Below are 27,264 nucleotides of genomic sequence, written 5' to 3' on the forward strand. Positions count from 1 at the left end.
CTTTCATGCGTTTAATATATCTTTCATTCGGTTAATATATATTTAATGCGATTAATATATCTTTCATGCGGTTAATGTCTCTTTAGCTATAAGTTAACGCGGAACACCTCCTCGTTACAAAGCAGTCCGTTACAGCTTCCGATGCTAATACAGGTATAAGTACAAGCGAATCACGGAAAATAACAGTAATTAAGTACACGTTATTATAGAATTGTACATCAATACATGTACATCATCAACGTATTATATAATTATATGTATGCAAACATTCCTGTATAATGAACGAAAGCATAATTCGAATTGAGTTCAATTTATTTGATTAAGCTAGCTGTAACATAACTACCTGTCGTTTTCCATACTTACACAAATTATGCGAACTAAAAAGAAATTATCAAACTGACAATAAATGATAATTGAACAACGCATATACATGTAGCAAGAAGACCAGAATTCCTAGGTGAAAATGACATATTGTTGACTTATGAAATACCCTAAATCACACAAAGGTAGATGCCAGTATTCCTAGACAGAGATTCCAAGCGATGTCACGTCTCTTAATTACAAGTCAGTCAATGTGCCCATTCACTGGGGATTACCACGTCGACATGTACACGAAGGTTTCACAAATACCATTGACATGATACCGATCTATTTCAACGCAACACCGCCAACCATTTGGAAGCTCATAAAAATGTGTGTTTTACATTTGTTTGGATTTAAACATATATAAAATAACAACAAAAAACAACAACAACATTATATGAACTAAAAATTGTAAATGTTAAAACCAAACGCAACGATCTCCAACAAGACAGCAAACAATATTACCAGTTAATATTAAAATAGCTTTTCCTGATCGACATCTTAATTGTCGACTGAAGGGGTCTCGCGTTCTTGATTATTTCTATTTTAGGCTAGATTATTTCTTCTTCGTCGCATGGGGTATGCGTGGCGTAATCAACGATTCCACTGGCAATTGGCGTATCTTTCTTTTCATGTTTGACAGCCTCGTCTTCAGCTATTTCTTCTGCTTTAATTGTAACAACTACCGCTTCAAGTTTGACATCCTCGCCTTCAGCTATTTCTTCTGCTTTACTTGTGACAACTACCGCTTGGTCCTTTTGATCGTCAATATCTTTGTCATTATCCTTGCCATCGTCATTATCCTTGTCATCGTCAATATTCATTTCTTGCATGCCTTCTTCAATTTCTTCAGGCAAACCTTCGGTTTCTTGTTCTTTCCCCTCCGCGCCGACTTTGTTTGAACAGTATTCAACTTTCTCTAAATCCTTATCAATTACACAAGTATGTTCATTGTCATCGTCGCTGTCTTCTGATTCGTCAACAACACGATTTACCTTCTCTCTGTCGTCATCCGTTGCCTTACATTTACGTTGATCATCGACGCGAGGGACATTTGCATCGCTGCCACCATCCAAGTTCTGGAATTTAGTATCAACTTTGACCGCTCTTATTATCCCTGAAGCATTGACTTCTTTGCCATCGTCCGTGATATTCGCTTTGACTTGTTCTCTTTGTTTCATTGCCTTTAATGTATTATTGACGTCGATTTCATCATCATCGTAATCCATAAATTCATCATTATGGTCATCAGTTATGGGCATGGTGGTCTCGAGGAGTTCAGCAGCAACATCAAAATTAAGCTTTCGGATGGTATAACTGAAAATGTATCAATTTTGATATGAAATTTGAAGCACAGACAATATAAAAACATATGCTTTATATACTAACGCAATACAATGACAGCATTGTAAACGGATAAGGGCAGTTTAAAAGGTTTTAAGGTGGATTTATTTTCACGTGTTTAAGGGAAACGTTCAAAGATTGGCAAAATTGCATTTTAAAAATGCCATGCTCCAAAAAACATATATACAGTATACTCATTAAATGTGCTCTTTTATGGCAAGCGGTTCGACGCATAATCCAAAGAAACTAGGTTTTTCATTAGAACCTAGGTTCTCATTCTTTCTACTTGTATGGACTGTTTCGTTCAATAAGGATGCCCTTCTTAACGAAAATCCAGTATAAGGGAAAAGTGTCGTCCCTGATTGTCCTGTGCGGACAGAACCGGCTTATCTGGAACAACACTTTACGCACTTGCATCAAGCCCCCGTTTTCACATAGCTAGGTTCTTTTTTATTCAAAAGCATTTCAAGAACTTTAAGCTACACAGCAAATTAAATAGGTATATAGTTTAATGAAGATTTTTTACATACGATGCACGGCGAAAAAAAGGCGATCCGAGAAGTTCACACTGATGACGCTGTGTACAGGTGAGCTTCAACATCACTCTAAACCCCTATAAAGGCTCAAATAGGCTAATATGACGCCATGGCGTCGAGGATATGATGTCCGCCTAGCGTAAGGGAGGTCACGGGGTCGATATCTTCCGTTGGAAAGTTCATTAAAACTCCCAAAAAACATCAAGTACAGGTTCTACCCAGGGGACGGACTCCAGAGCCTTTTAGTCAGCTTGAGGCTTTCGCTATGATTGAGCTAAAATAAGTATGCTAAAACATTATAAGGCTCACCGATCCATAGCGGCTGCTGCCGCCTGGGTTGTATCGCAGTCACGCAAGGACTGCACTATCATGATGGCGGCGCCCGCGGTGTCGGCGTCGTAGCAGATCAGATTGATCGTCGCCAGGCGAGCGCTTGTGCCCACGTTGTCGACGTACAAAAGCAGCGCGTCGTAGAACGCGGACACGCAGACGTCCACTGGGAATCCGTAAGGACCTAATTTGCAAACACATACAATCATACATCTTTGCCTGGTTGCTCCAAACGTACACGGCCAGTTGAGGTAACATCTTAGCTACTTATGATACCTTATTCTTAACTCATTAACACATGCGTTAATTGTAAATGAACGTGTATGATCGAATAATTTGCATAAGTATGATGAGAACATTGCTGTGAACATTAATTTTCTGAAGCTCAAAGACTGTTAAATTATCTGGCCGTTAAAGTTTTTAGCAAACTGCACACAGAGAGCTGGTGTATTATAATGATACATGTATATACGTGAACTGCTTTGCGGTTATTGCGCATAGTTTACGGATTGAGAAGTTCGCAATTGAATAAGCTGTATATTCTCTTGTAATGCAATGTAATTAAAAAAACAAGAACATAACAAGAAATGTGTTTGTCGGAAACACTATGTCCCCTTCTGCGCCGCTTTGATTTTTTTTACCTTTGACCTTGAAGGATGACCTTGACCTTTCACCACTCAAAATGTGCAGCTCCATGAGATATACATGCATGCCACATATGAAGTTGCTATCTTCAATATTGCAAAAGTTATGGTAAATGTTTAAGTTTGCCCAAACAAACCAACCAACAAACAAACCAACAAACCAATAGACAGGGCAAAAACAATATGTCCCCCACTATAGTGGCCCCACTATAGTGGTGGGGGACATAACAAATCATAATGGTCAGATACCCGGTAATATTTTCGCTTGCTAAATTTATAACCTTTCATTCTCGTACTAAATGTGTGTTTTATGAGTAACATATATAATAAACATTTGTTCACTGTTACATTTATACAATAATAAGTCATTCATATGTTATATTTAATGCTAATTGAGTTAATGGCTGTCCGCTCAATAATGTTTTGCTATACGAACAATTCTCGGTTCACAAGGGGAGAAACCTCAGTTTTTTCAATATCAGTTGTGTTATTGCTGATAGAGTTGTTAACCCTTTACAAGGTAAACAAAAGACGCGTTTTCGGAAAGGGGACTCGATGCATTCGTGTAAATAGTCTAGGCTTTGTTCTATTTCAGAAGAGACTTAATTTAAACGAACAATTCCATAAAAGCGGAAAGTTTCAACCCCGATTAGCTGTGCGTACTGCAAAGGATAAACTGGGAGGACACTTTACGAACATTCATTAAGCCTAGTTATCTGAGAGAGAGGCTTAATTATTATATTTTCTTTGAACGATCAATTTCTAAATTATTAAATGATCAAATAGCATCTCTAATGAAATATGCAATGTTTTTTTAACAAGGGCTGTTTGTAAAACACGCATGCCACCCAAATGGGCTGTCAGTTGTAGTGGCAGCCATTGTGTTAATAAGTTAGAGTATTTTACTGCTTCAGATCACTGTGACCTTGAACTTTGACCAAGAGTCCTGAAAATCAATAGTGGTCATCTGTCGGTCATGACCAATGTACCCATGAACTTTCCTGATCCTAACCCTAGGCATTGGTAAGTTATCATCCGGAAACAATTTTACTGGTTCAAGTCACTGTGACCTTTACCTTTGACCTAGAGTACTAAAAAATCAATAGAGGTCATCTGCTCGTCATGACCTATTCCCCTTTGACCTTTTACCTTAAAGGATGACCTTGACCTTTCATCACTTAAAATGTGCAGCTCCATGAGATACACATGCATGCCAAATATCAAGTTGCTATCTTCAATATTGCAAAAGTGTATATTAAATGAGCGATTTTGACCCAAGTATTTGACCTTTGACCTTGAAAGACGACCTTGACCTCTCACCACTCAAAATGTACAGCTCTATGAGATACACATGCAAGCCAAATATGAAGTTGCTATCTTCAATATTGCAAAAGTTATTGCAAAAGTTAAAGTTTGACGCAAACAAACAAACAAACCAACAAACCAACAGACAGGGAAAACACAATATGTTACCAGTATAGACTGGGGGACATAAAAAGTACGCACATTCATAAATAATATAATTTTTAAGTTGACTGTTTTCTTTAATTACAAATATGTTAATTAATACTAATTCAATCTTTAAAACTTCTTCAACAATTTTTCTCTGTTTTTCTGACTGAAATGACAGCACTGACTGAAGACAAGGCTAGAAAAGTAAAACATATCAAATGAATGAACGATGCGTAATTCATGCTGAGGATGAAGGAATGGCAAAGAATTTCTTTTTAAAAGCAGAACAAAATGCAAGTCATTCATGTTTGACTGTTTGACATAGAAAACGCAGGAAATGTTGAACTCTTGGAAAGTTTTACTTCAGCGTGATGTGTGGGGATATAAAGGAACATTTATATCCAGCTCAGTAATTAAGTGACTCGTGTTTAATAAGGAATACTGCAGAAATAGAGTTCCTATTTTTTTTAAGTGTGATATCGTTTGCCATCCCTTTAGGAGAGCAGTCTGACCTTGCGACAGACGTACTCTGTGTTCTACGTAACAGTTTTCTGTAACAACAAGCACACTACAGGTAAACTAAATGTTACTTTTCTAGCAATGAAGCAAAATATTACTGGTGTTCACATAAAAACTTAAATACAACATCTTCTCACACATATAATTGCATATTATGAACAACACATAGAAAAAATTAATAGGGATCGTCTGACAGACATGACCAATACACCTATGAAACTTTATGATCCTATGCCTAAGCATTCTTGAGTTATCATCCGGAAACCATTTACTGCTTCAGGTCACTGTGACCTTGAAATTTGACCTAGAGTCCTGAAAATCAATAGGGGTCATCTGTTGGTCATGACCAATGTCCCCATGAACTTTCCTGATCCTAACCTAAAGCAGTCGTGAGTTATTATCCGGAAACCATTATACTGTTTCAAGTCACTGTGACCTTGACCTTTGACAAAGAGCACTGAAAATTAATAGGGGTTATCTGTCAGTCATGACCAATGTCCCTATGAACTTTAACACAGACTTAAGTGTTCTTGAGTTATCATCCGGAAACCATTTTACTGTTTCGAGTAAATTTGACCTTGAACTTTGACCAAGTGACCTGAAAGTCAATAAGGGTCATCTGCCGGTCTTGACCAATGTACCTATGAACTTTCTTGATAGCAGGCCTAAGCGTTCTTGATTTATCATCCGGAAACCATTTAACTGCTTCAGGTCACTGTGACCTTGAACTGTGACCTAGAGTAGTAAAAATGAATAGGGGTCATCCGTCGGTCATGACCAATGTCCCCATTAATTTCCTGATACTAACCCTAAGCATTTGTGAGTTATCATCCGGAAACCATTTTACTGTTTCGAGTCACTGTGACCTTGACCTAGAGTACTGAAAATCAATAGGGGTCATCTGTCAGTCATGACCAATGTCCCTTTTAACTTTCATCACAGACTTGAGCGTTATTGAGTTATCATCCAGAAACCATTTTACTGTTTCGAGTCACTGTGACCTTGAACTTTGACCAAGTGACCTGAAAGTCAATATGGGTCATCTGCCGGTCATGACAAATGTCCCTATGAACTTTCCTGATACCAGGCCTAAGCGTTCTTGAGTTATCATCCGGAAACCATTTTATGGACGGACAGACCGACGGACCGACGGACCGACCGATATGTGCAAAACAATATACCCCATCTTCTTCGAATGGGGGCATACATATAAAAGTACACAATATTAACTAAAAATATTAAACATTCAAATTGTTATCACTATTGGGAAAATTAAGCTTGCCAATTTACTATGAATAAGCCGAATACTCGCACATTCATCAATAGATCGTTCAATCACACATAAAAAGCGTATTATGAATTACCAGCGCTGATAAGCGGTGTTGACAGAGACTTCGCCCAGAGCGTTTTGTCCGCGTAAATGAGGCAGTTCAGATAGGTACAGACAAGAAGATGCGTAGACCTCTCGCTCTCAGTTTCGCGCCAACTTGGTCCAAATGCGTGAACGACAAACGCCACGTTCGGGTTCAACTTACCTGAAAATGCACACACCGTACTATATAAGGGACTTGTTCAAAGATATTCCTTTTTTCGGCGTAAGCTGCATAAGCCAGCTTTTCACCTTAGCCTGACCTTTGTAAGTGTCCAATAAAATTCCAATAAAATTTCCCGCGGCTAGGTACGAATGAATACACTTCATTTATTCCATTGGCTGATTTGAGTATACCACCAGAACATTGGAAACATATCCGCGTCTTTGTAACACTGTTTTACTGTATGAAACAATTTTATCTCGAATGAAAAGGCTTAATAGATAGAACAGTTTTACACTCAATTCTCGATATCAATACAGTTTGTGCGTACACCTTTTATTTTCAGAGTATTACCAGCGCAAGAGCGTTTATACTTAAAAGGCTATGTTCTTATATTTAGTACTTACTTCCTTATTCCTGTCAACATGTTAACATGTAAAAGTATAAAGAGCAATGAAAGCGAGGCCTCACTTTAAAGCATTGCATTTCAACCCGCGAGGTATATCGGGTCAATTCGCGGACATTCAGAGTTTATATACAGGTCATCACCGGAGTTGGCGGCCAGTAAAATAATCGTTATATAATAAAGACGCTATCCGTGAACTAGGTGACCTGGAATTTTCTTAAGACCAGAAATATGTTAAATGAAGATATTCAGCAATATAATTATGGTATGTAAATAATAGATTCTTAATGTGTTTTCAACAATACAATGATAAATATTATTGTTGATAAATTTAACAATAATTATTCGTCCATATTGCCTAATGTACTAAAGTGATATTATGAGCATGTAACAGTTTATAGGTGTCTATCGCAACCGTTGATTATTTTTGATGTTTCTACTTCATATACACTTATATTAATTAATGCAGCATCATCATACTAAAACAATATACCAGAAAGAGAAAAATAATGCATTTGAATATCAACCGTACTTTCGTTTGACAACTGATCATGCGTTTACGAGTTGAACCTAAATTTAGTTTTAGTGCAGATTTGTTCATACGACACAAAGACACGAAATTGTTTTACGGATCATTTCAGCTTACAGGACTGGGTGGGTCACGTAAGAATATCGAATATAAAATATATTTTTATAAACAACTGGTAGCAAGGTGAGTTGCAGATAATTAATCAGTAACCACATTTTAACTGACTATTTTGACCTGTTAATTCTTTTCAGCTCAATTCAACAGTGCAAAATGCCCATAATATTACTTTAAGCATTAGCACGATGATAATTGATACTGTTAATAATCGAATCAAATAGCAATGCCCGACAAACCACTAAAACAGGTTTGTTCGAAGAACGCGCCTATAAATACGGATACTTCTCGTGTGGCCGGTTGACTCATATGTTTAAATTTCACTTCCATTCTTCTTTTGGTTTTCTGTTTTGTATCACAGGTGGTTAGCGTGTGGCTATGATATTAATTAGTGAAAACATCATTTTGAATGATAAATAATCATATTATAACGAAAAATTAACTTTTCTGAAAAAAAAAATATTTCACTATCAAATATATATATAACAAGGTATGCAACTCAAAATCAGCCCAAAACGGGGTGCATCGCTTTGAACAGCCATATCTTCATAAATTTTGCAGCGATTTTCACGATCTCGGTCTTATTCAACGCAGAAATGAATTTCCTTTCTGGAAATGTATATGTCTTGCAATATTTTAACAAATGCTGGGTCAACTTTTAAGAAATAACACGATACACAACACGCATGACCCAGTTGACAGTGATCATGCTGTCTTTAAGACTGAAATCTTCACGGAGTAAAGGGCAACTTCCCTACAAAGTTCATGTAGTTCGATACCAAAATTCAATAAAACGTATGAAAAAACATTATTACCGTTCTTGTCGTTACATTCTGCATCAAGACTAACTGTCCAGCGCCGTTTGAAACCTTTGTTTACATACATTTCAACTAACTGACATTTTAAACATACGAGTGATTTCATTGGTCCAATGCGGAGGTGTGTCTTTACAACTGGAGATTTCATTCATAAAGAATACATGATCACTGTCAACTGGGTCATGCGTGTTGTGTATCGTGTTATTTCTTAAAAGTTGACCCAGCATTTGTAAAAATATTGCAAGACATATACATTTCCAGAAAGGAAATTCATTTCTGCGTTGAATAAGACCGAGATCGTGAAAATCGCTGCACAATTGATGAAGATATGGCTGTTCAAAGCGATGCACCCCGTTTTGGGGTGATTTTGAGTTGCATACCTTGTTATATATATATTTGATAGTGAAATTTTTTTTTTCAGAAAAGTTAATTTTTCGTTATAATATGATTATTTATCATTCAAAATGATGTTTTCACTAATTAATATCATAGCCACACGCTAACCACCTGTGTTTTGTATCTATAGGTTTATGACCAGCAATATGTTATAATGTAAAATAAGCCGCGAAAACTCCCCGTAACATCCCGTACTGCGTGTGATACAGCTAAGAACTGCACAGAAAAAGACATTCGCTATCCTTGATCTCATTCATTAAACTATTTACGCCGTATATCTTTTTTAAAGATATTTCTTGTTTAATTTCTGCCACTTACTCATTTAGACGCAACAATCTACACGCGTAGAAGCGTACTTACACGTTTTTAGTAATAAACGTTGTTTCCAAGTTATAATGGAACACCTTTATGATTCTACCTATTTTGATGATTATACATAAACAAAACTTTTATTCGTAAATTTCTTAACCGAGAGGGTTATAACGTTTGCTCGAATATGATTAAAACATTTTATTCTGAATCTATGAATTTATAACTCAGCACAAAGAAGATAATTAATGTAAACGAGTGAAACCGCAGCACATGCAATTTGGTAAAGAAACATTGAAACAGTCTCAGACAATACAATGACGATAACGGAACGTTTTCATAGAACAAATGTTTTTTTTCATGGTCAAGTTATCATTTTGGATTTTTTTAGTTATGTATCAAGCAAGCTTATTCATTCGTTTTATTATTCATTCATGTATTCATCCATACATTCATTTCATTACAATTTTGCAAAACTGTAAACAAGTCCCTCTCATACAACACATGGAATAGGAAATTTCCGGCGTTCGTCTTGTTTGAATACTTTTCCTTACTTATACGTACCTCGTTCTGGGAAAACTGGGCTTAATGCATGTGCATTAAGTATTGTCCCAGATTTGGCTGTTCAGTCGGCACAGCTTAACGAGGGACAACATTTACCGCTTATATGGTATTCTTTACGTTAAAAGAAAGTTTCTTCTAAAACGAATATCCTGTGTAGACGGAAAGTGGAGTCCCTGATTAGCCTGTGTGGACAGCAAAAACAAATTTGTCACGACACTAACCACATGCATGGAGCCCGATTATCCCAGAACAAAGCTCATATTTACATCTCGTGGGAATACGGGGTGTCATGCACAAGCTAGTAAAGTGTCGTCCCAAACAGCTCCTGCGTTCCGTACAGACTGTTCTGGGGCATAACTTTAATTATTTTACTAGATTTCCCTTTCCAAGAAGTCTCTTTTCACAGATTGATCCTCGATGTGAAAAACGATGCCAGTGCGTTAAGTGTCGTCCCAGATTACGGTAGTCTGTGAAGTCAGTACAGGCTAATCAGGAATGACACTTTCAAAAAAAATCAAAAATCAAAATTCCAAAAAGAGGATAGTGTTGTCCCTGATAAGCCTGCGCGGATTGCTTTACGCACATGCAGTATGAATGGTTGAATTAATGAAAGGATGAATGGAGAATAAATGAATGTTTTAATAAACGAATTAATGAATAAATGCTTCATACATAACTCAAACCATTTCTCGAACTATAACTTGACCATATGTGTCGTGTTCTGACAAAATTGGGCATAATGCATGTGCGTAAAGTGTCGTCCCAGATTAGCCTGTGCAGTCCGCACAGGCTAATCAGGGACGACACTTTCCGCCTAAACTGGATTTTCGGTAAGGAGGGACTTCCTTGAAACTAAAAATACCATAAGCGGAAAGTGTCGTCCCTGATTAGCCTGTGCGGACTGCACAGGCTAATCTGGGACGACACTTTACGCACATGCATTAAGCCCAATTTTCTCAGAATACGACTCATATAAAAACAAACGGAGGATTGCTCTATGAACATGTTCCGTTATCCTCATTGTTTTGTCTGTGTCAATGTCCCACACCTTCGTTTAAATTGTTTTACATTACTTGTCTCACGAGTGTAAATCGTTTATACTTTCTGAAGACAATACGATACATATTCGTTTTACCTATTAAGACAGACGGGAATATTAGCACAATTACGCCGTATTCGGAAAGCCCTCGGATACCATAAGGTATATAGTGCAAAGTCCGGTTAAAGTGATATTATGGGCATCTAACAGTGTATAAGTGTTTATCGCAACCGTTGTTGTTTTTTGGTGTTTTCACTTCATATACACTTATATTTGTTAATGCAGCATCAACATACTACAACAATATCCCGGAAAGACAAAAATAATCCATTTGAATATCAACCGTACTTTCGTTTTGACAACTGACGACAGAAATGATTTGATGTACGATGTGAGTCTAAATGTAGTTTTCATGCAGATTCGTTCATACGACACAAAGACACAAGTTTTTTACGGATCATTTCGGCTTAGAGGACTGGGTGAGTCATGTAAAATATCGAAACTAATATATATTATAAACAACTGGTAGCAAGATGAGTTGTAGATAATTGATCAGTTACCACATTTTAACTAATTCTTTTGACCTTTTAATTCTTTTCAGCTCAATTCAACAGTGAAAAATGCCCATAATATCACTTTAACGACTTACCACCGGCGGCCGTGTGAACCACCTGCGTCACATCCAGTTCGCCGTGCTTGTCTACTTGTCGTCGGCACTCCATCTGCAGGTCCTGCCCGCCGGATGTCATAATGGCGCGCGACACTCCTGTCATGCACGACAGGTTCCGCGTGGTCGGATTCACAATGGCGTTCGTCGTCTGCGTGGTTATGTCATCCTTGGCGACCAAGACGCTCAACGTGTCCGTCATCTTGAACGAGTACGAGAGGGTCGCCTCGTTCGCGGCGCCTAAGTTGCAGACGTCGATTCCGCGCGTCATTTCCGGAATGTCCCTCGGAAGAGGTCTTAAAAAGATTTCATACAAAGAAAAGAGTGTTGGTAGTAACCGGGTACCTGGTCTTTTGCTTGCCAGAGGAGCGCAACAGAATAATAGAAGAGTATATTACATAAAATTGTGTTGTACCGTTGATATCTAATTAAAATAACATCATAAGATAATCAAATTCTACTAGAATATTAACAATTTTTATATGCGGTTAATTATTTCGGAATTGTTTGTTACATATTCTGTTTTGCTAACACTATTTCGTGTAAATGGTATTTATATTCTTAAATGTATACACAATCGACCACTTGCAAATATGGTTTTGTACTATACGTAATCTCATCGGCGGATAGCCTAATGTCAAATTAGGTCAAATTCGATTAACAATTGTTTCAAGAACCTCTGAACACCCATGTGATTGCGTGTGTTTCTACTTCATGGATAAATGGGACTTAATGCATGTGCGCAAAGTGTCGTCCCAGATAAGCCAGTGCAGTTCGCACATGTGACTCAGTTCCAACACTTCCCGCTTGTATGTTATTTTTCGTTTGAAGGAAGTCTCTTCTCAGCAAAAATCCAGGCGGAAAGTGTCGTTGCAGATTCGCCTGTGCGGATTTGGACGACTCTTAACGCTTATGCTTAAACATTTATTCCTATGTAAGGGTTTTTCTCGACTGTGGCTGTATTATTTGAGAGCCCTAAGCGCGTCCCCAGCGCTCCTATTTAATGAGCATACACAAACCACGGACGTGTGAACGTGTTTTGTTTTAATTACTGCCACGACCATCTGTTATTTAATTGAATTGAAATAATAGTCTATTCTATTATCACCCCCGGAAACCCGATATGCTGTGAGAAGTTGGATGTGCTAGGCGAAGTTGCCGATAGATTTCGATGAATTTCGGTAGGGTAAGTTTATCCATTTCTATAATTGTTTAAAGGCATTTTTTAATTAAAATATATTTTGGTGTATGCAAAGGAGGTATAACCATGTATGTTAGAAAAATCCTGGTTATTAATGTTCAGGATTTATTGAAATATGTCTATTTAAAGTCGACGATGCAGGGATTTGTCCCATATTTAGCACTTTATTTACAAATTTCTTTAAAGGTATACCAGTGAAAAGGTTTTTGCACCGACAATTATATTAACCAGTGTCCCCGAGTAACATATCCGCCAGGGTTTCTTAAAAAAATCGTATTGGTGGAAAAATTCGACTTTACATTCAACATGTTGATGAAAAAATGATATGACATGGTGCTGTACAAAGATGTCGAGATATGACATGAGTGCAGTTCATTTATAAACTTAAAAGCTCAATATTACAGCTGATTTATGCCCACTCTGATGCATTGTAGATCATTTTCATTGAACTTTGAGGTTTTATACTTATATCCGTTCTAAAGCTAAGTTATTTCCAGCTTATTTGTATCTTTTTTTTATTGTTTAAAAATCATTGTAAATGTAAAGCAATTGATTCATACAATCAAAAATATACGTCCGGTAGGAAAATCTAAACATTTATAATAATATTTTCTGCCTATAGTTCCAATTATGGGTAGACTTTCATAAATGTGAACTAAATTTGGATCTATTATACATGACTTCAAGTTGACAGCTTTGCAAACATCTCCGACAATGCACGCGTGTAAATGTTTGTTTCTTTTCGTTCTTTTTGGTAATGATATATGCAAAATGTTAACATTTATTTTCAAAACCCAGTCCGCGCCTCCTCTTTATGTGTATTTGCATACATAACACGCATTTTTCATCTGATGTAGCCCCAAGCCTGAAGGAATATATTCAGCCAGATTTCAGCAAATTATAACATCGTACAATCGCATTGTCGCCATTGTACTATCGCGTTGTCGTAATGTCGCCATCGTATTGTCGCACTGTCGTCATCGTACTATCGCATTGTCGTTATCGTATTGTCGCACTGTCGTCATCATAATATCGCATTGTCGAATTGTCGCCCTCTGGATTTTAATGTGTAACCACGATGGCCCTAACGGTATTCCGTACTCTCCTATTTGCTAACTATACACTGTTAAATCATAACCTATATCTCATTATTTTTGTTTCAGGTCAACATGTTTTCCTTCACTTGCTTTTACTGTCCCAATACACGAAAGTCTACCCACAATTGGAACTATAGGCAGAAAATATTATTATAAATGTTTAGATTTTCCTACCGGACGTATATTTTTACCTGTATGAATCAATTGCTTTACATTGACAACGATTTTCAAACAATAAATAAAAGATATAAATAAGCTGGAAATTAACTTAACTTCAGAACGGATATAATTATAAAACCTCAAAGTTCAATGAAAATGATCTACAATGCATCAGAGTGGGCATAAATCAGCTGTAATAGTGAGTTTTCAAGTTTATAAATGAACTGCACTCATGTCATATCTCGACATCTTTGTACAGCACCATGTCATATCATTTTTTCATCAACATGTTGAATGTAAAGTTGAATTTTTCCACCAATACGATTTTTTTAAGAAACCCTGGCGGATATGTTACTCGGGGACATTGGTTAATATAATTGTCGGTGCAAAAAAACTTTTCATTGGCATACCTTTAAAGAATTTTGTAAATAAAGTGCTTCATATGGGACAAATCCCTGCATCGTCTACTTTAAATAGCCATATTTCAATAAATCCTGAATATTAATAACCAGGATTTTTCGAACGTACATGGTAATACCTCCTTTGCAAACACCAACATATATTTCAATTCAAAAATGCCTTTAAACAATTATATTACTGGATTTACTTACCCTACCGAAATTCATCGAAATCTATCGGCAACTTCTCCTAGCACATCCAACTTCTCACAGTATATCGGGTTTCCGGGGGTGATTATGGAGTGGTCGTTTGATGAAGGTGTGTCTACAACCCAACATGACTTGCGGAATGAATTGAAAGTTAAAAATTCTGTTTAAACGAACAATAGACTAACCATAGTTCTACTCCCTATACTTAAGACTGATTTTTTTTAGCGAAACTCAGTAAACGTTTCTTTATAAAATGTCAAGTGGGGACAGAATTTATCGAAAAACAGTTTACATTTTTCCCTTAAAAAGAACAATAAAAAAATATTGTCGCAATCCAACGAAATACCTCTGATCGAACATTGTGTCCGGATGAAACGACACGTGTCGACCGGAAGTGTCCGAGTCGTTGTCGCTGCTCGAGTCACTGTCAAACGGGAGACCTAGCCCTGCCAGGAAAGCGTCCTGAAGCTGCTTCAATCCCTCGACCCCTGAGAGCTCCCTGGCCAACCTCTGCCCCAACGTCTCGTCGTCTCCTATGGAGCCAAAAGGACCCGAGGACCCAAAAGCGTTCAGATCATTCTGCCGTATCACAAAATCGTCGTTCGCCTGCGAATCGTCGTTTAAATTACTTCGCAAGGTGGAGTCGATTATTCTTCGACTTCCGGTTCCGCTTGAAACGCGTTCCTCTGATCCGGTGACATTCTTTGGCGGGTAGTTTTTGTTCTTGTTTTTATGACGTTTCACGTGTGACTCTGGCGGATGCCCGGTCGCCTGATCGACCACTTCCGGTCGCTCCGTGTCTGCTGGACGTTTCAAAATCGGAAAGTTTGGACGAGCTATTTCAAAGCTTTTCGAAGACGCAGATGGCCCCTCCGACGTTATCTGTTCAGCTCTAGGCTCAGACGAGGGTATATTTGTTCCACACACCATCGGCTCTGTAAACCCCATTGCGTCAACGGCGGTGTTTAAGTAATGAAGTGCCCATTCGAGCTGCAAGTGAAACAAGAAATGTGTTTGTCAGAAACACTATGTCCCCTTCTGCGCCGCTTCATTTTAGTTTTTTTTACCTTTGACTTTGAAGGATGACCTTGACATTGACCTTTTACCACTCAAAATGTGCAGCTCCATGAGATACACATGCATGCCAAATATGAAGTTGCTATCTTCAATATAGCAAAAGTTATTGCAAAATGTTAAAGTTGTCGCAAACAGACCAACAGACAGACCAACAGACAGGGCAAAAACAATATGTACCCCACTATAGTGGTGGGGGACATAAAAATACATGAATTAGATTAAATGTAATCAATGAATCCCTGCAATAACTCAAAGTATAGATTCCCCATAAAATACCTTATGTAGGATATATAAAAGCACACAGTAAAATATACCACACCTCTCAGTTTTCTATTTCAAAAACTATTTCCGCGATAATTAATCATGTTCATAAATTCAACAGGCTTATAGACCACAACAAATTCTTTAAAATTAATGTTTCTTATTTACTGAATACATTGTCTAATTTAGAACAATAAACAACAACATCATAATCATCCTGACTCTGAGCCAACCTGGTGCCAAGTTCCGGTGATGACGTACGTCTGACCGCCGCCAGACGGCTCTACACTGACGTCCCCAATAAATTGCAATTCGTCGATGAGTTGACCGTTTTGTCTCATGAACGCGGACACGTGGGGATCTACATCCGCTTGGACTCGACTGAACACCTACGGACATCACGTGAAAATCATTGAGTAACCAGTTTAAACGGACATATTGTCGATTCATATGGGGTAAAGGGACATACCATCGACTAATACGGTTTAAAGGGACATAAAATCGACTTAAACGGTGTTGTATTTTTGTTGTTTTCTTTCTTTTTAAAGAGGTATTTACTTACCGATTGCAACGCGAATATGTTTCGTTTGAAATATGCCGGTGAAGACAGTAAATTGCATGTTTCTATAATTACAGTGATCGTTGAATTGAGCCCTTTAATACGAAAATATCTAAAAAAAGTTCCTTTAAAAGTGACGTAAAAGCTCTCACCGATTTTGGAAGCCTGGTGACCTCGAGTTCTTGGTTCATCATTCTGTGTTGGCTACCCAACAGCTGGGACACCACTGGAAGGAATTTGGTACTCTTGATAGGTCGAATTTCATTGACATCTTAGTAATATATATCAACTTTACCCCCAATTGTTACTTAACTTTTAATTACCGTTTTTGATATTGGGTTTACACATAATTTTTTCAATAGTATGTATTAAGTACTAAATTAATTACATTATACTAAGTTTGTTACTACAACTTGATTATTAATTTTGCATTTTTTTTCACAATTTCATTGTGGGCATACACCCTCTCGTCAAACACCTTAGACATACCGGCTTCATCTTCGAACAGTACAACAGCGCTGCTCCGGGGGAGCGGATGTAACACCTTAGTCACGCGACCACCGCCATTCCGAGGGTTGCCGAAGTAGACCTGGATCTGCTTGTCAGACACGTTGCTAGGCAGCCTTGACACGTGTATACCGGACATGGCAAAGCGGCACAGAGTATTCTGAATGCGTTTAAGGAGAGTTCTGCACTTCACAACTACATTTCGTGTGTATTGTTTTAAAGATCCACTCAATCAAAATAAATTTGTGTTTCCTATTCTTAGAATAAACTATCCTCGCTATATCCCTCGGTTTTCTTTCTCTCTCTCTTCCATTCCTCCCTCCTTTTCTTGCTCCTTATCATCCCCCAACCCCCAATCCCCCAATCTTCACATGCACATGCTATAAAATATATTCGCGCACGCATACCCTACCTCGCACCCGTCCTTGATTCTTTTCTACCGCGATCCCTTAATCACCGCCTCCCTTCTTACATTCATAGATGCCTCTGTCCCTATTAATCCTCCCCCACACACATTTTCAATTTGAAATAATTTTATCAACACCTCAGTAATTAGCCCTTTCCCACTCAGAAACAAAGTTAAAATGGCTATGTGCAAACAGCATTTAATCAGAACAGCCTGCGAGTAACTCGCAGTCTGTTCAGGTTTTATGCTGTTTGCTGCTCATCAGTATCTTAGATTGGAAATGAAGCCTTAAAACCTTGAATCTAGTAAGAAAGGTCTTTAGTTAAATTTAACTTTCTAAGGAACTGCACATGCGTAAAAATATTTATCTAAGTGGTAAAGAGTAAAAATTTTACTTGCACATAGCATTGCTTATTTACCGCACATGCGAAGCGTCTTGGCGACCAACTTTTGGACTAAATAAAATATATATTGTATTGAGCGGTCATGAAAACGATATCTATTGCGTTAGAAAATCTCGATAGTTTGTCTCGATTGCGTAAACAGAGCTAGCGATTTTGTTGTCTTGTTGATCAAAAGAAGGGAAAAGTTAGGAACATAAACGAAATATATGTTACATTTATAATAACCTTTTCATTTCAAATGAAAACTTACTCCGGAACCAATACATCTGCGGTTACAAATAAAGCAAACCTATTTAAAATCATTTCAAAATCATATACCGAAGCAACCGTTATTATTTAATGCGACTGCACCGGGTGGGGGATAAGACGAGATTTTCCAAAATTATTTTGAAACTAAAGCTTTGTCACAGACGTGACGTATACCCCCGCATGCTGCATTGACACTGAATATTTTGCATGCTTTCTTCACAAAACAAGAGAAGCTAATTTATGGCGATTTTTAAGAATTATTAGGCCATTATCATTTATGGCCATTTTGACCTTTGAACTCTTGAATTTTTTCGCATGACACGCCGTCCAATGACTGTGAACAAAATAAATGTACATAGTCATTTGAAAATCTCACAATGAATGGCATAGTTATGGCCCGGAAAAGCTCATTTATGGCCATTTTTGACTTTTCAACTCCAAGTGTGACCTTGACCTTGGAGAACTCGACGTAATTCTTTCGCATGACACACCGTCAAATGATTGAGAACAAATGTACCGAGTAATTTTAAAATCTCACAATGAATAATATAGTTATAGCCCGGACAAGATAATTTATGGCCATTTTTGACCAATGAACTCAAAGTGTGACCTTGACGTTGCAGATGTCGACGTAATTCTTTCGCATGACACACCGTCCAATGATGGTGAACAAATGTACCAAATGATTTTAAAATCTCACAATGAACGACATAGTTATGGCCCGGACAAGCTCATTAATGGCCAAACTTGACCTTTGAACTCAAAGTGTGACCTTGACCTTGGAGATATGAACGTAATTCTTTCGCATGACACACCGTCAAATGATGGTGAACAAATGTGCCAAATGATTTTATAACCTCACAATGAACGACATAGTTATGGCCCGGACAAGCTAATTTATGGCATTTTTGATCTTTTAACTCAAAGTGTGACTTTGACTTTGGAGATATCGACGTAATTTTTTCGTATGACACACCGTCCAATGATGGTGAACAAATGTGCCAAATGATTTTAAAATCTCACAATGAACAATATAGTTATGGCCCGGACAAGCTCATTTATGGCCATTTTTGACCTTTAAACTCCAAGTGTGACCTTGACCTTGGAGATATCGAGGTAATTATTCCGCATGACACACAGTCCAATGATGGTGAACAAATGTGCCAAATGATTATAAGTTTCACAATAAATGACACATTGTGGCCCGGACAAGCTCATTTATGGGCATTTTGGCCTTTGAACTCTTAGTGTGACCTTGACCTGGAGATATCGACGTGCTTCTTTCGCATGACACACCGTCCCATGACGGTGAACAAATGTATCAAGTCATTTTAAAATCTAACGATAAATGACATAGTAATGGTCCGGACATACTTTCGGGACAGACCGACAGACCGACCGAAAAATTGACTCCTATATAGCCCCCATTACCAATGGTAATCGCATGACACGCCGTCCAATGATTTTGAACAAATGTACCGAGTAATTTTAAAATTTCACAATGAATTACATAGATATGGCATGGACAAGATCATTTATGGCCATTTTTAACCTTTGAACTCAAAGTGTGACCTTGACCTTGAAGATATCGACGTTATTCTTTCGCATGACACACCGTCCAATGATGGTGAACAAATGTGCCAAATGATTTTAAAATCCTACAATGAACGACAAACTTATGGCCCGGACAAGCTCATGTATGGCCATTTTTTACATTTGAACTCAAAGTGTGACCTTGACCTTGGAGATATCGACGTAATTCTTTCGCATGACACATCGTCCAATGATGGTGAACAAATGTGCCAAATGATTATAAGTTTCACAATAAATGACACAGTTGTGGCCCGGACAAGCTAATTTATGAGCATTTTGACCTTTGAACTCCAAGTGTGACCTTGACCTGGAGATATCGACGTGCTTCTTTCGCATGACACACCGTCCCATGATGGTGAACAAATGTATCAAGTCATTTTAAAATCTAACGATAAATGACATAGTTATGGTCCAGACATACTTTCGGGACAGACCGACAGACCGACTGACAAATTGACTCCTATATAGCCCCCATTACCAATGGTAATCGCATGACACGCCGTCCAATGATTGTGAACAAATGTATCGAGTAATTTTTAAATTTCACGATGAATGACATAGATATGGCCCGGACAAGATCATTTATGACCATTTTTAACCTTTGGACTCAAAGTGTGATCTTGATCTTGGAGATATCGACGTAATTCTTTCGCATGACACACCGTCCAATGATGGTGAACAAATGTGCCAAATGATTTTAAAATCTCACAATGAACGACATAGGCATGGCCCGGGCAAGCTCATTTATGGCCATGTTTGACCTTTAAACTCAAAGTGTGACCTTGACCTTGGAGATATCGACGTAATTCTTTCGCATGCCACACCGTCCAATGATGGTGAACAAATGTCCCAAATGATTTTAAAGTCTCACAATAAATGACAAAGTTATTGCCCGGACAAGCTCATTTATGGGGTTTTTGACCAGTTACCTTTTAACTCCAAGTGTGACCATGACCTTGGAAATATCGACGTACTTCTTTCGCATTACACACCGCCTCATGATGATGAACAAATGCACCAAGTCATTTTACAATCTAACGATAAATGACATAGTTATGGTCCGGACAAACTTTCAATTTAAAACGCACTAAGTGACCCCCGTTACCTAGTTTTTGACCCGGCATGACCCATATTAAAACTTGACCTAGTCATCATCTATATACAACTTCTGGTCAAGTTTGGTGAAGATCGGATGAAATTTTCGGGACAAACAGACCGACCGACAGACAGACCGACCGACAAAGTGACTCCTATATAGACCCCATTACCAATGGTAATGGGGTATAATTAATAATTTACATAATTGTACCATCGGGACTATCGTTCTAGTAATTAACTACAATGTAGTTAAAATGTGGGGAAAACATCATGTCGATATTTTTTTCGTGATAGGTATTGTTCCCATTTTCGCTCACACATGTTCGTAAATTAACATTCATTTGCACGTTTCGTTTCCTAATTAATATCTTGAGGCGCTGAAATGACAAAAATAATGACAGTATACGTAGTATTGAACACGTTTATTATCATTAGATCAACAACGCTGCATCAGAAAATGAATACAAATATAAATCTTGATTAACATTAATTAATCCTGACACTTTCTACAGCAACTAAGCCGCCGAAACATAGAAAGGATTCTATTCAGTAGTCGTCTGCATGTTTTAATAGCATTTTTGCCCTTGGCATCACGGTACTTGGCGTCACAGGTGCATGAATGACCATTGACATCACGGGTGGTGATGTATTCCTCGTTGTGGTTGCATGGTGTGTTGTCTTCAATAATCCATTTCTTGTTATCAGCGCCGCGTAGGCGTCTGTGATCAGCGGTGACTAAGCAGTTGTCAGTAAAGGTAAAAGAGCTGTTAGCAGCGATGTTGATATTCTCTTTCACGGAGACTGCGCTGCAAACAGTTAGAGTGTTATTGCCATTAGCAGTCACAAGAACATTGTCATAGGCGTCCTTGAGACCATTGAAATCAGCTGTGGCGTGGCTATCGTATTCAGCAGTGATAAGGCCGTTGTCATCCATGGTGCTAAGAGTGTTGTCATGAGCGATGTCTGGGCTGTTTTCATCTGCGTTGTCTGGGCTGTTTTCACCAGCGGTGTAAGGGCTGTTCTCACCAGCGGTGTCTGGGCTGTTCTCACCAGCGGTGTCTGGGCTGTTTTCACCAGCGGTGTCTGGGCTGTTTTCATCGGCGTTGTCTGGGCTGTTTTCACCAGCGGTGTAATGGCTGTTTTCACCAGCGATGTCTGGGCTGTTCTCACCATCGGTGTGTGGGCTGTTTTCATCGACGTTGTCTGGGCTGTTTTCACCAGCGGTGTAAGGGCTGTTTTCACCAGCGGTAAAATGGCTGTTTTCACCAGCGGTGTAAGGGCTGTTTTCACCAGCGGTGTAAGGGCTGTTTTCACCAGCGGTGTCTGGGCTGTTTTCACCAACGGTGTAAGGGCTGTTTTCACCAGCGGTGTAAGGGCTGTTGTCATCAGCGGTGTCAGGGCTGTTTTCACCAGCGGTGTAAGGGCTGTTTTCACCAGCGGTGTAAGGGCTGTTTTCACCAGCGGTGTAAGGGCTGTTTTCACCAGCGGTGTCTGGGCTGTTTTCACCAGCGGTGTAAGGGCTGTGTTCACCAGCGTTGTCTAAGCAGTTTTCATCGGAGGTTTCTGGTCTGTTTTCATTTGCGTTGTCAGGGCTGTTTTCATCAACGGTGTCCAGGCTGTTTTCACCAGCGGTGTATGGGCTGTGTTCATCGGCGGTGTCTGTGCCTTTTTCACCAGCGGTGTGTGGGCTGTTGGAATCAGCGGTTTGTGGGCTGTTGACACCAGCGGTGTGTGGGCTGATGACACCAGCGTTGCCTAGCCTTTTTTCACCAGCGGTGTCTGGGTAGTTGACACCAGCGGTGTCTGGGCAGTTTTCACCGGCGATGTGTGAATTGTTGACACCAGATGTGTGTGGGCTGTTGAAACAAGCGGTGGGTTGGCTGTTTTCATCAGCGGTGTCTGCGCTGTTTTCATCATCGGTGTCTATGCTGTTTTCATCAGCGGTGTGTGGGCTGCTGACACCAGCGGTGTCTATGCTGTTTTCACCAGCGATGTGTGGACTGTTGACACCAGATGTGTGTGGGCTGTTTTCACCAGCGGTGTCTGGGGTGTTTTCACCAGCGGTGTCTGGGCTGCCGACACCAGCGTTGTCTGGGCTGTTTTCACCAGCGGTGCCTGATCTGTTTTCATCGGCGTTGTCTGGGCTGTTTTCACCAGCGGTGTCTGGGCTGTTTTCACCAGCGGTGTCTGGGCTGTTCTCACCAGCGGTGTGTGGGCTGTTGACACCAGCGGTGTCTGGGCTGTTCTCACCAGCGGTTTGAGGGCTGTTGACACCAGCGGTGTCTGGGCTGTTTTCACCAGCGGTGTCTGAGCTGTTTTCACCAGCGGTGTGTGGGCTGCTGACACCAGCGGTGTGTGGGCTGCTGACACCAGCGTTGTCTATGCTGTTTTCACCAGCGATATGTGGGCTTCTGACACAAGCGGTGTCTAGGCTGTTTTCACCAGCGGTCTTAGGGCTGTTGACACCAGCGGTTTGAGGGCTGTTGACACCAGCGGTATCTGGGCTGTTTTCACCAACGGTGATTGTGTTGTTTTCACCATCGGTTTGAGGGCTCTTTTCATTGGCCTTGTCTGAGCCATTGTCACCAACGGTGTCTGGGCGGTTTACACCAGCGGTTTGAAGGCTGTTTTCACCAACGTTGTCTTGGCTGTTTTCACCAGCGATGTGTGGGCAGTTTTCACCAGCGGCGCTTGGGCTGTTGGCACCAGCGGTGTGTAGGCTGTTGACACCAGCGTTGTCTGGGCTGTTTTCACCAGCGGTATATGGGCCGTTTTCACCAGCGGTTTCTGTGCTGTTGTCATCAGGGGTATCGGGGCTGTTTTCACCAGCGGTTTGTGGGCTGTTTTCACCATCGGTTTGAGGGCTGTTGGCACCAGCTGTTTGTGGGCTGTTGTCACCAGCGGTTTGTGGGCTGTTGACACCAGCGGTTTGTGGGCTGTTGGCACCAGCGTTTTGTGGGCTGTTGGCACCAGCGGTTTGTGGGCTGTTGACACCAGCGGTTTGTAGGCTGTTTGCATCAGCGGTTTGTGGGCTGTTGGCACCAGCGGTTTGTGGGCTGTTGACACCAGCGGTTTGTGGGCTGTTGGCACCAGCGGTTTGTGGGCTGTTGACACCAGCGGTGTCTGGGCCGTTTTCACCCGCGGTTTCTGTGCTGTTGTCATCAGAGGTGTCGGGGCTGTTTTCACCAGCGGTGTCTGGGCTGTTTTCACCAGCGGTGTCTGGGCTGTTTTCACCAGCGGTGTCTGATGATAATAAAATATATAATACTAATCTTATCATTTTATTTTTTAATTGAAATTTTTACCATTCTTTTTATTATGAAATTAAATTTTATAATGATGATACCATTCCATTGTCAAAGCTTATCAGATATATACAAAATCGGTGATAAACATGATTAGGAAATATATTATTATTAAATCATAAATATATACCTTTATTCCTTCTTTGTGGTCGTAAGCTGCGAAATCCGGTTGTCAGTTCGTCCTCAAATAAAAAAGGCTTTGCCCGTTCATTCACATTTTTATACACCTTTCTTTGCTCTGCGTGTTTATTCTGAATTGCCCTTCTAATCTTCGGCAATAAAACATTGTTCAAATAAGCCTTGTTGCCCCACTGGCTAACGAAATACTTCCCAATAGGGTCTAGCTTGAACAAGTTTTCTTTATTCATTATGGCTGATATTTTACGCTTGCGATCGCTGTTAGTGCTGAACGTGTTTCTAACGACAACAATGCCATTGACGTCAGTGACGTCATTTTCGGTGACGTCATAATAATTGATCCTCTTCCTTTTTAACGTTTCGGTTTTGAATTTTTTTGCATTTTTATATAGGGGCAACTTCGAAACGTATACAAAAGAAGTATGATAAGAGGATTAGTCATTTCTTAATACCCCTTCGGCACTTGTCATACAAATTTATATTTGAACTAAATATTTACATAGTAAGGCGTCAAATTAATTTGGAAAAACTTCTTTTGGGCGTCCTATCTATGAATGCCCATGACATATAGTCATAGTTACATCTTTTGATTGTTTAGGCTATACGAGGATATAAGCAATCAATATTAAACATATATGAGTCGCGTTCTGAGAAAACTGGGCTTAATGCATGTGCGTAAAGTGTCATCCCAGATTGGCCTATCTAAATAAATGACCATATGCACTGCACAGGCTAATCTGTGATGACACTTTATGCACATGCATTAAGCCCAGTTTTCTCAGAACGCGGCTCATATGGTCATTTATTTACAGTTTTAAGGGTCACGAAATGAATTTCGAACTACCGGTTATCTAGAAGTATGCTCCCCATACAGACGACATTTTTCAAAAACATATCGACACATATTACAACTAAATCATCTTTCCCACTAACGAGTGATTCTATCGTAGCAATAATATACTGATATATCATAAAGAAACAAAAATTAACGCAACCATTACCAACCAGTTTGTCGATTTATTTGGCCAGATCCAGATCGAAACCGAAACTTTCGGGAAAATGCCTATTACAATAGTATTGTTCACTTTTCGGGAAACCCCGTATTAAACCTGATTCGGAGATTATATTTTCTGAATAAATTACACTAAAGGAAGAACATTATACATAAGCCAATGTTAGTCAAAATAATTAGACGTTATCTATTTAGTCCATATAATTAGACGTAATCTACTTAGTCCAAATAATTAAACGTAATATATTTAGTCAAAATAATTAGACGTTATCAATATAAGCTCAGTTGAATTCTCCTAAGGGATATTAAATAATTATAACTCTCTGATTATACTCCTTTAATTGACGTAAACAATAAAATTCATTGTTTTGATAAAGGCATTATGCCGAAACGTCAATTAAGGGAGTAATCAATTTAGTCAAAATAATTTTACGTATAGTCAAAAAAAATTGACGTTATCTATTAAGTCCAAATAATTAGACTTCATCTATTTAGTCCAAATAATAAGACTTAATATATTTAGTCCAAATAACTAGACGTAATCTATTCAGTCCAAATTATTAGACGTAATCTATTTAGTCCAAATTACAAGACGTAATCTATAAGATGTGTATCGACCTCATATGTAAACGCCTTCTTCGACTAAAATACGATACATATAACTACATTGAAACATAAGAATACAGAAAAGCATCGCCTTCTATGATTTCATTACGATACAGGTAAGCATGACATTCCACGGCGTTTCATTTCTGTAACTTAATGTGTTCTTGGTAGGTAAACTATACCATGTTCTTTCTCTTATGAACATGTTTGTCTCATGCAAAATATTTAAAAGAATATTTATTATCAATAACGAATTGAACTTTTCGTCAGATTTCAAAAAGACAAGCATTCGTAATATTAACATATTAATGCCACCTGAAACGTATGTGTAGGAGGCTTATTTTGCATTATTAGCACCATCCTATATTTATAATTTAACGTGTTTTTATTATTGGACCCCTCCTAACGGTCGAAAAGACATTATAATTAATTTAACACTTGCTAAATACGGATCTCTGTTTCGGAAACGGCGTATAGTTAATTTGTCGTACATTTCACACGACGTTAAACATATCTTTATAATAATTATTTTGTTCTTATGAATTATGTAATTACGAGGTGGAATATGATTAAGACGAAGTCTTCGAAAGTCTTGTGAACATGTTAGAAACATTTACCGTAAATAACATATATTGCACTTCTGGCAAACACACTTACCTTTCACAAGTCCATCAACATTCTGAAACTCTGCTTTTAAACCAGATGCGCATGTGCATTTCAATAAAATATTTAAACTTACCGTATGCAGTGAGCGACGATATGCTTGTTGCGAGTATCAGATTATCTGTCAGTTTTCATGTAATAAACATTTACAGTATGCGTAATTCTTTTGTTATTGTTTTTCGTCCGTAAGATGACTCTACTTTCGGTTTCATATTCCTACAAAAACATTAAGTTTAAGATTAAATACACGTTGTTTGAAAGTCAATATTTGATAAACAGGAATCTAAATAATGTATGGGACGAAAAATGTTTTAGAAAAAAAATGTGTCATTCGTTTGTTGTATACTTACATTAAACTATAATCGCGTTCCTCACTACTATGTTTCTTTACACTCTCAAAATCGAAAATGGGTTTTCCGATTGGGTTTACCAACGCTGACTAAGTCCATCCAATCGTTGAAATTTCCGCCCAATCAGAACGCTTCGTTAATTTACGACTTCAATCGGACTTCAATCGGTGCTAAACAGTTTATTTGAAACAATGCAACGCATAGTCGCACAATTTAGCATTATTCTTGTTGAAAATATATGGAACAACATTATCAGGATATGAATGGTGATAAATGTGTTTAAAGTACAGAAAAATATCGTAAAAAGTCTTCTTAAAGGGGCCTTTTTACGTTTTAGTAAATTGAAAAAAAAATACAAAAAGTTGTTTCAGATTCGCAAATTTTCGTTTTAGTTATGATATTTGTGAGG

General features: G+C 38.7%; 2 protein-coding genes across 6 annotated transcripts; both read right to left on the reverse strand.

Annotated features, from left to right (window-relative positions):
- Positions 1-294: 294 nt before the first annotated feature.
- Positions 295-26,980, reverse strand: LOC127874094 (uncharacterized). 3 transcript variants are annotated; one of them, XM_052418222.1, is made up of 10 exons: positions 26,856-26,968; positions 26,582-26,721; positions 17,014-17,191; positions 16,677-16,750; positions 16,199-16,354; positions 14,974-15,617; positions 11,545-11,858; positions 6,553-6,723; positions 2,553-2,757; positions 295-1,680 (listed from the first exon to the last, which is right to left on the reverse strand). In XM_052418222.1, exons 3-10 carry the CDS (start codon positions 17,168-17,170, stop codon positions 915-917), a joined length of 2,487 nt encoding a protein of 828 aa, XP_052274182.1. In that variant the 5' UTR covers positions 17,171-17,191; positions 26,582-26,721; positions 26,856-26,968; the 3' UTR covers positions 295-914. The 3 variants fall into 3 exon arrangements, with proteins under 3 accessions (XP_052274182.1, XP_052274183.1, XP_052274185.1); XM_052418223.1 differs by lacking the exon at positions 26,582-26,721 and having other exon boundaries at positions 26,856-26,980; XM_052418225.1 differs by lacking the exons at positions 26,582-26,721; positions 26,856-26,968 and adding an exon at positions 25,230-25,333.
- Positions 21,189-25,210, reverse strand: LOC127874093 (ice nucleation protein-like). Of its 3 annotated transcripts, none has more exons than XM_052418221.1 (2): positions 24,217-25,210; positions 21,189-23,976 (listed from the first exon to the last, which is right to left on the reverse strand). In XM_052418221.1, exons 1-2 carry the CDS (start codon positions 24,452-24,454, stop codon positions 21,272-21,274), a joined length of 2,943 nt encoding a protein of 980 aa, XP_052274181.1. In that variant the 5' UTR covers positions 24,455-25,210; the 3' UTR covers positions 21,189-21,271. The 3 variants fall into 3 exon arrangements, with proteins under 3 accessions (XP_052274181.1, XP_052274180.1, XP_052274179.1); XM_052418220.1 differs by having other exon boundaries at positions 21,189-24,000; XM_052418219.1 differs by having other exon boundaries at positions 21,189-24,024; positions 24,217-25,209.
- Positions 26,981-27,264: the final 284 nt, after the last annotated feature.

This window comes from Dreissena polymorpha, chromosome 3 (genome assembly GCF_020536995.1).
Source record: "Dreissena polymorpha isolate Duluth1 chromosome 3, UMN_Dpol_1.0, whole genome shotgun sequence".
Classification (NCBI taxonomy): domain Eukaryota; kingdom Metazoa; phylum Mollusca; class Bivalvia; order Myida; family Dreissenidae; genus Dreissena; species Dreissena polymorpha.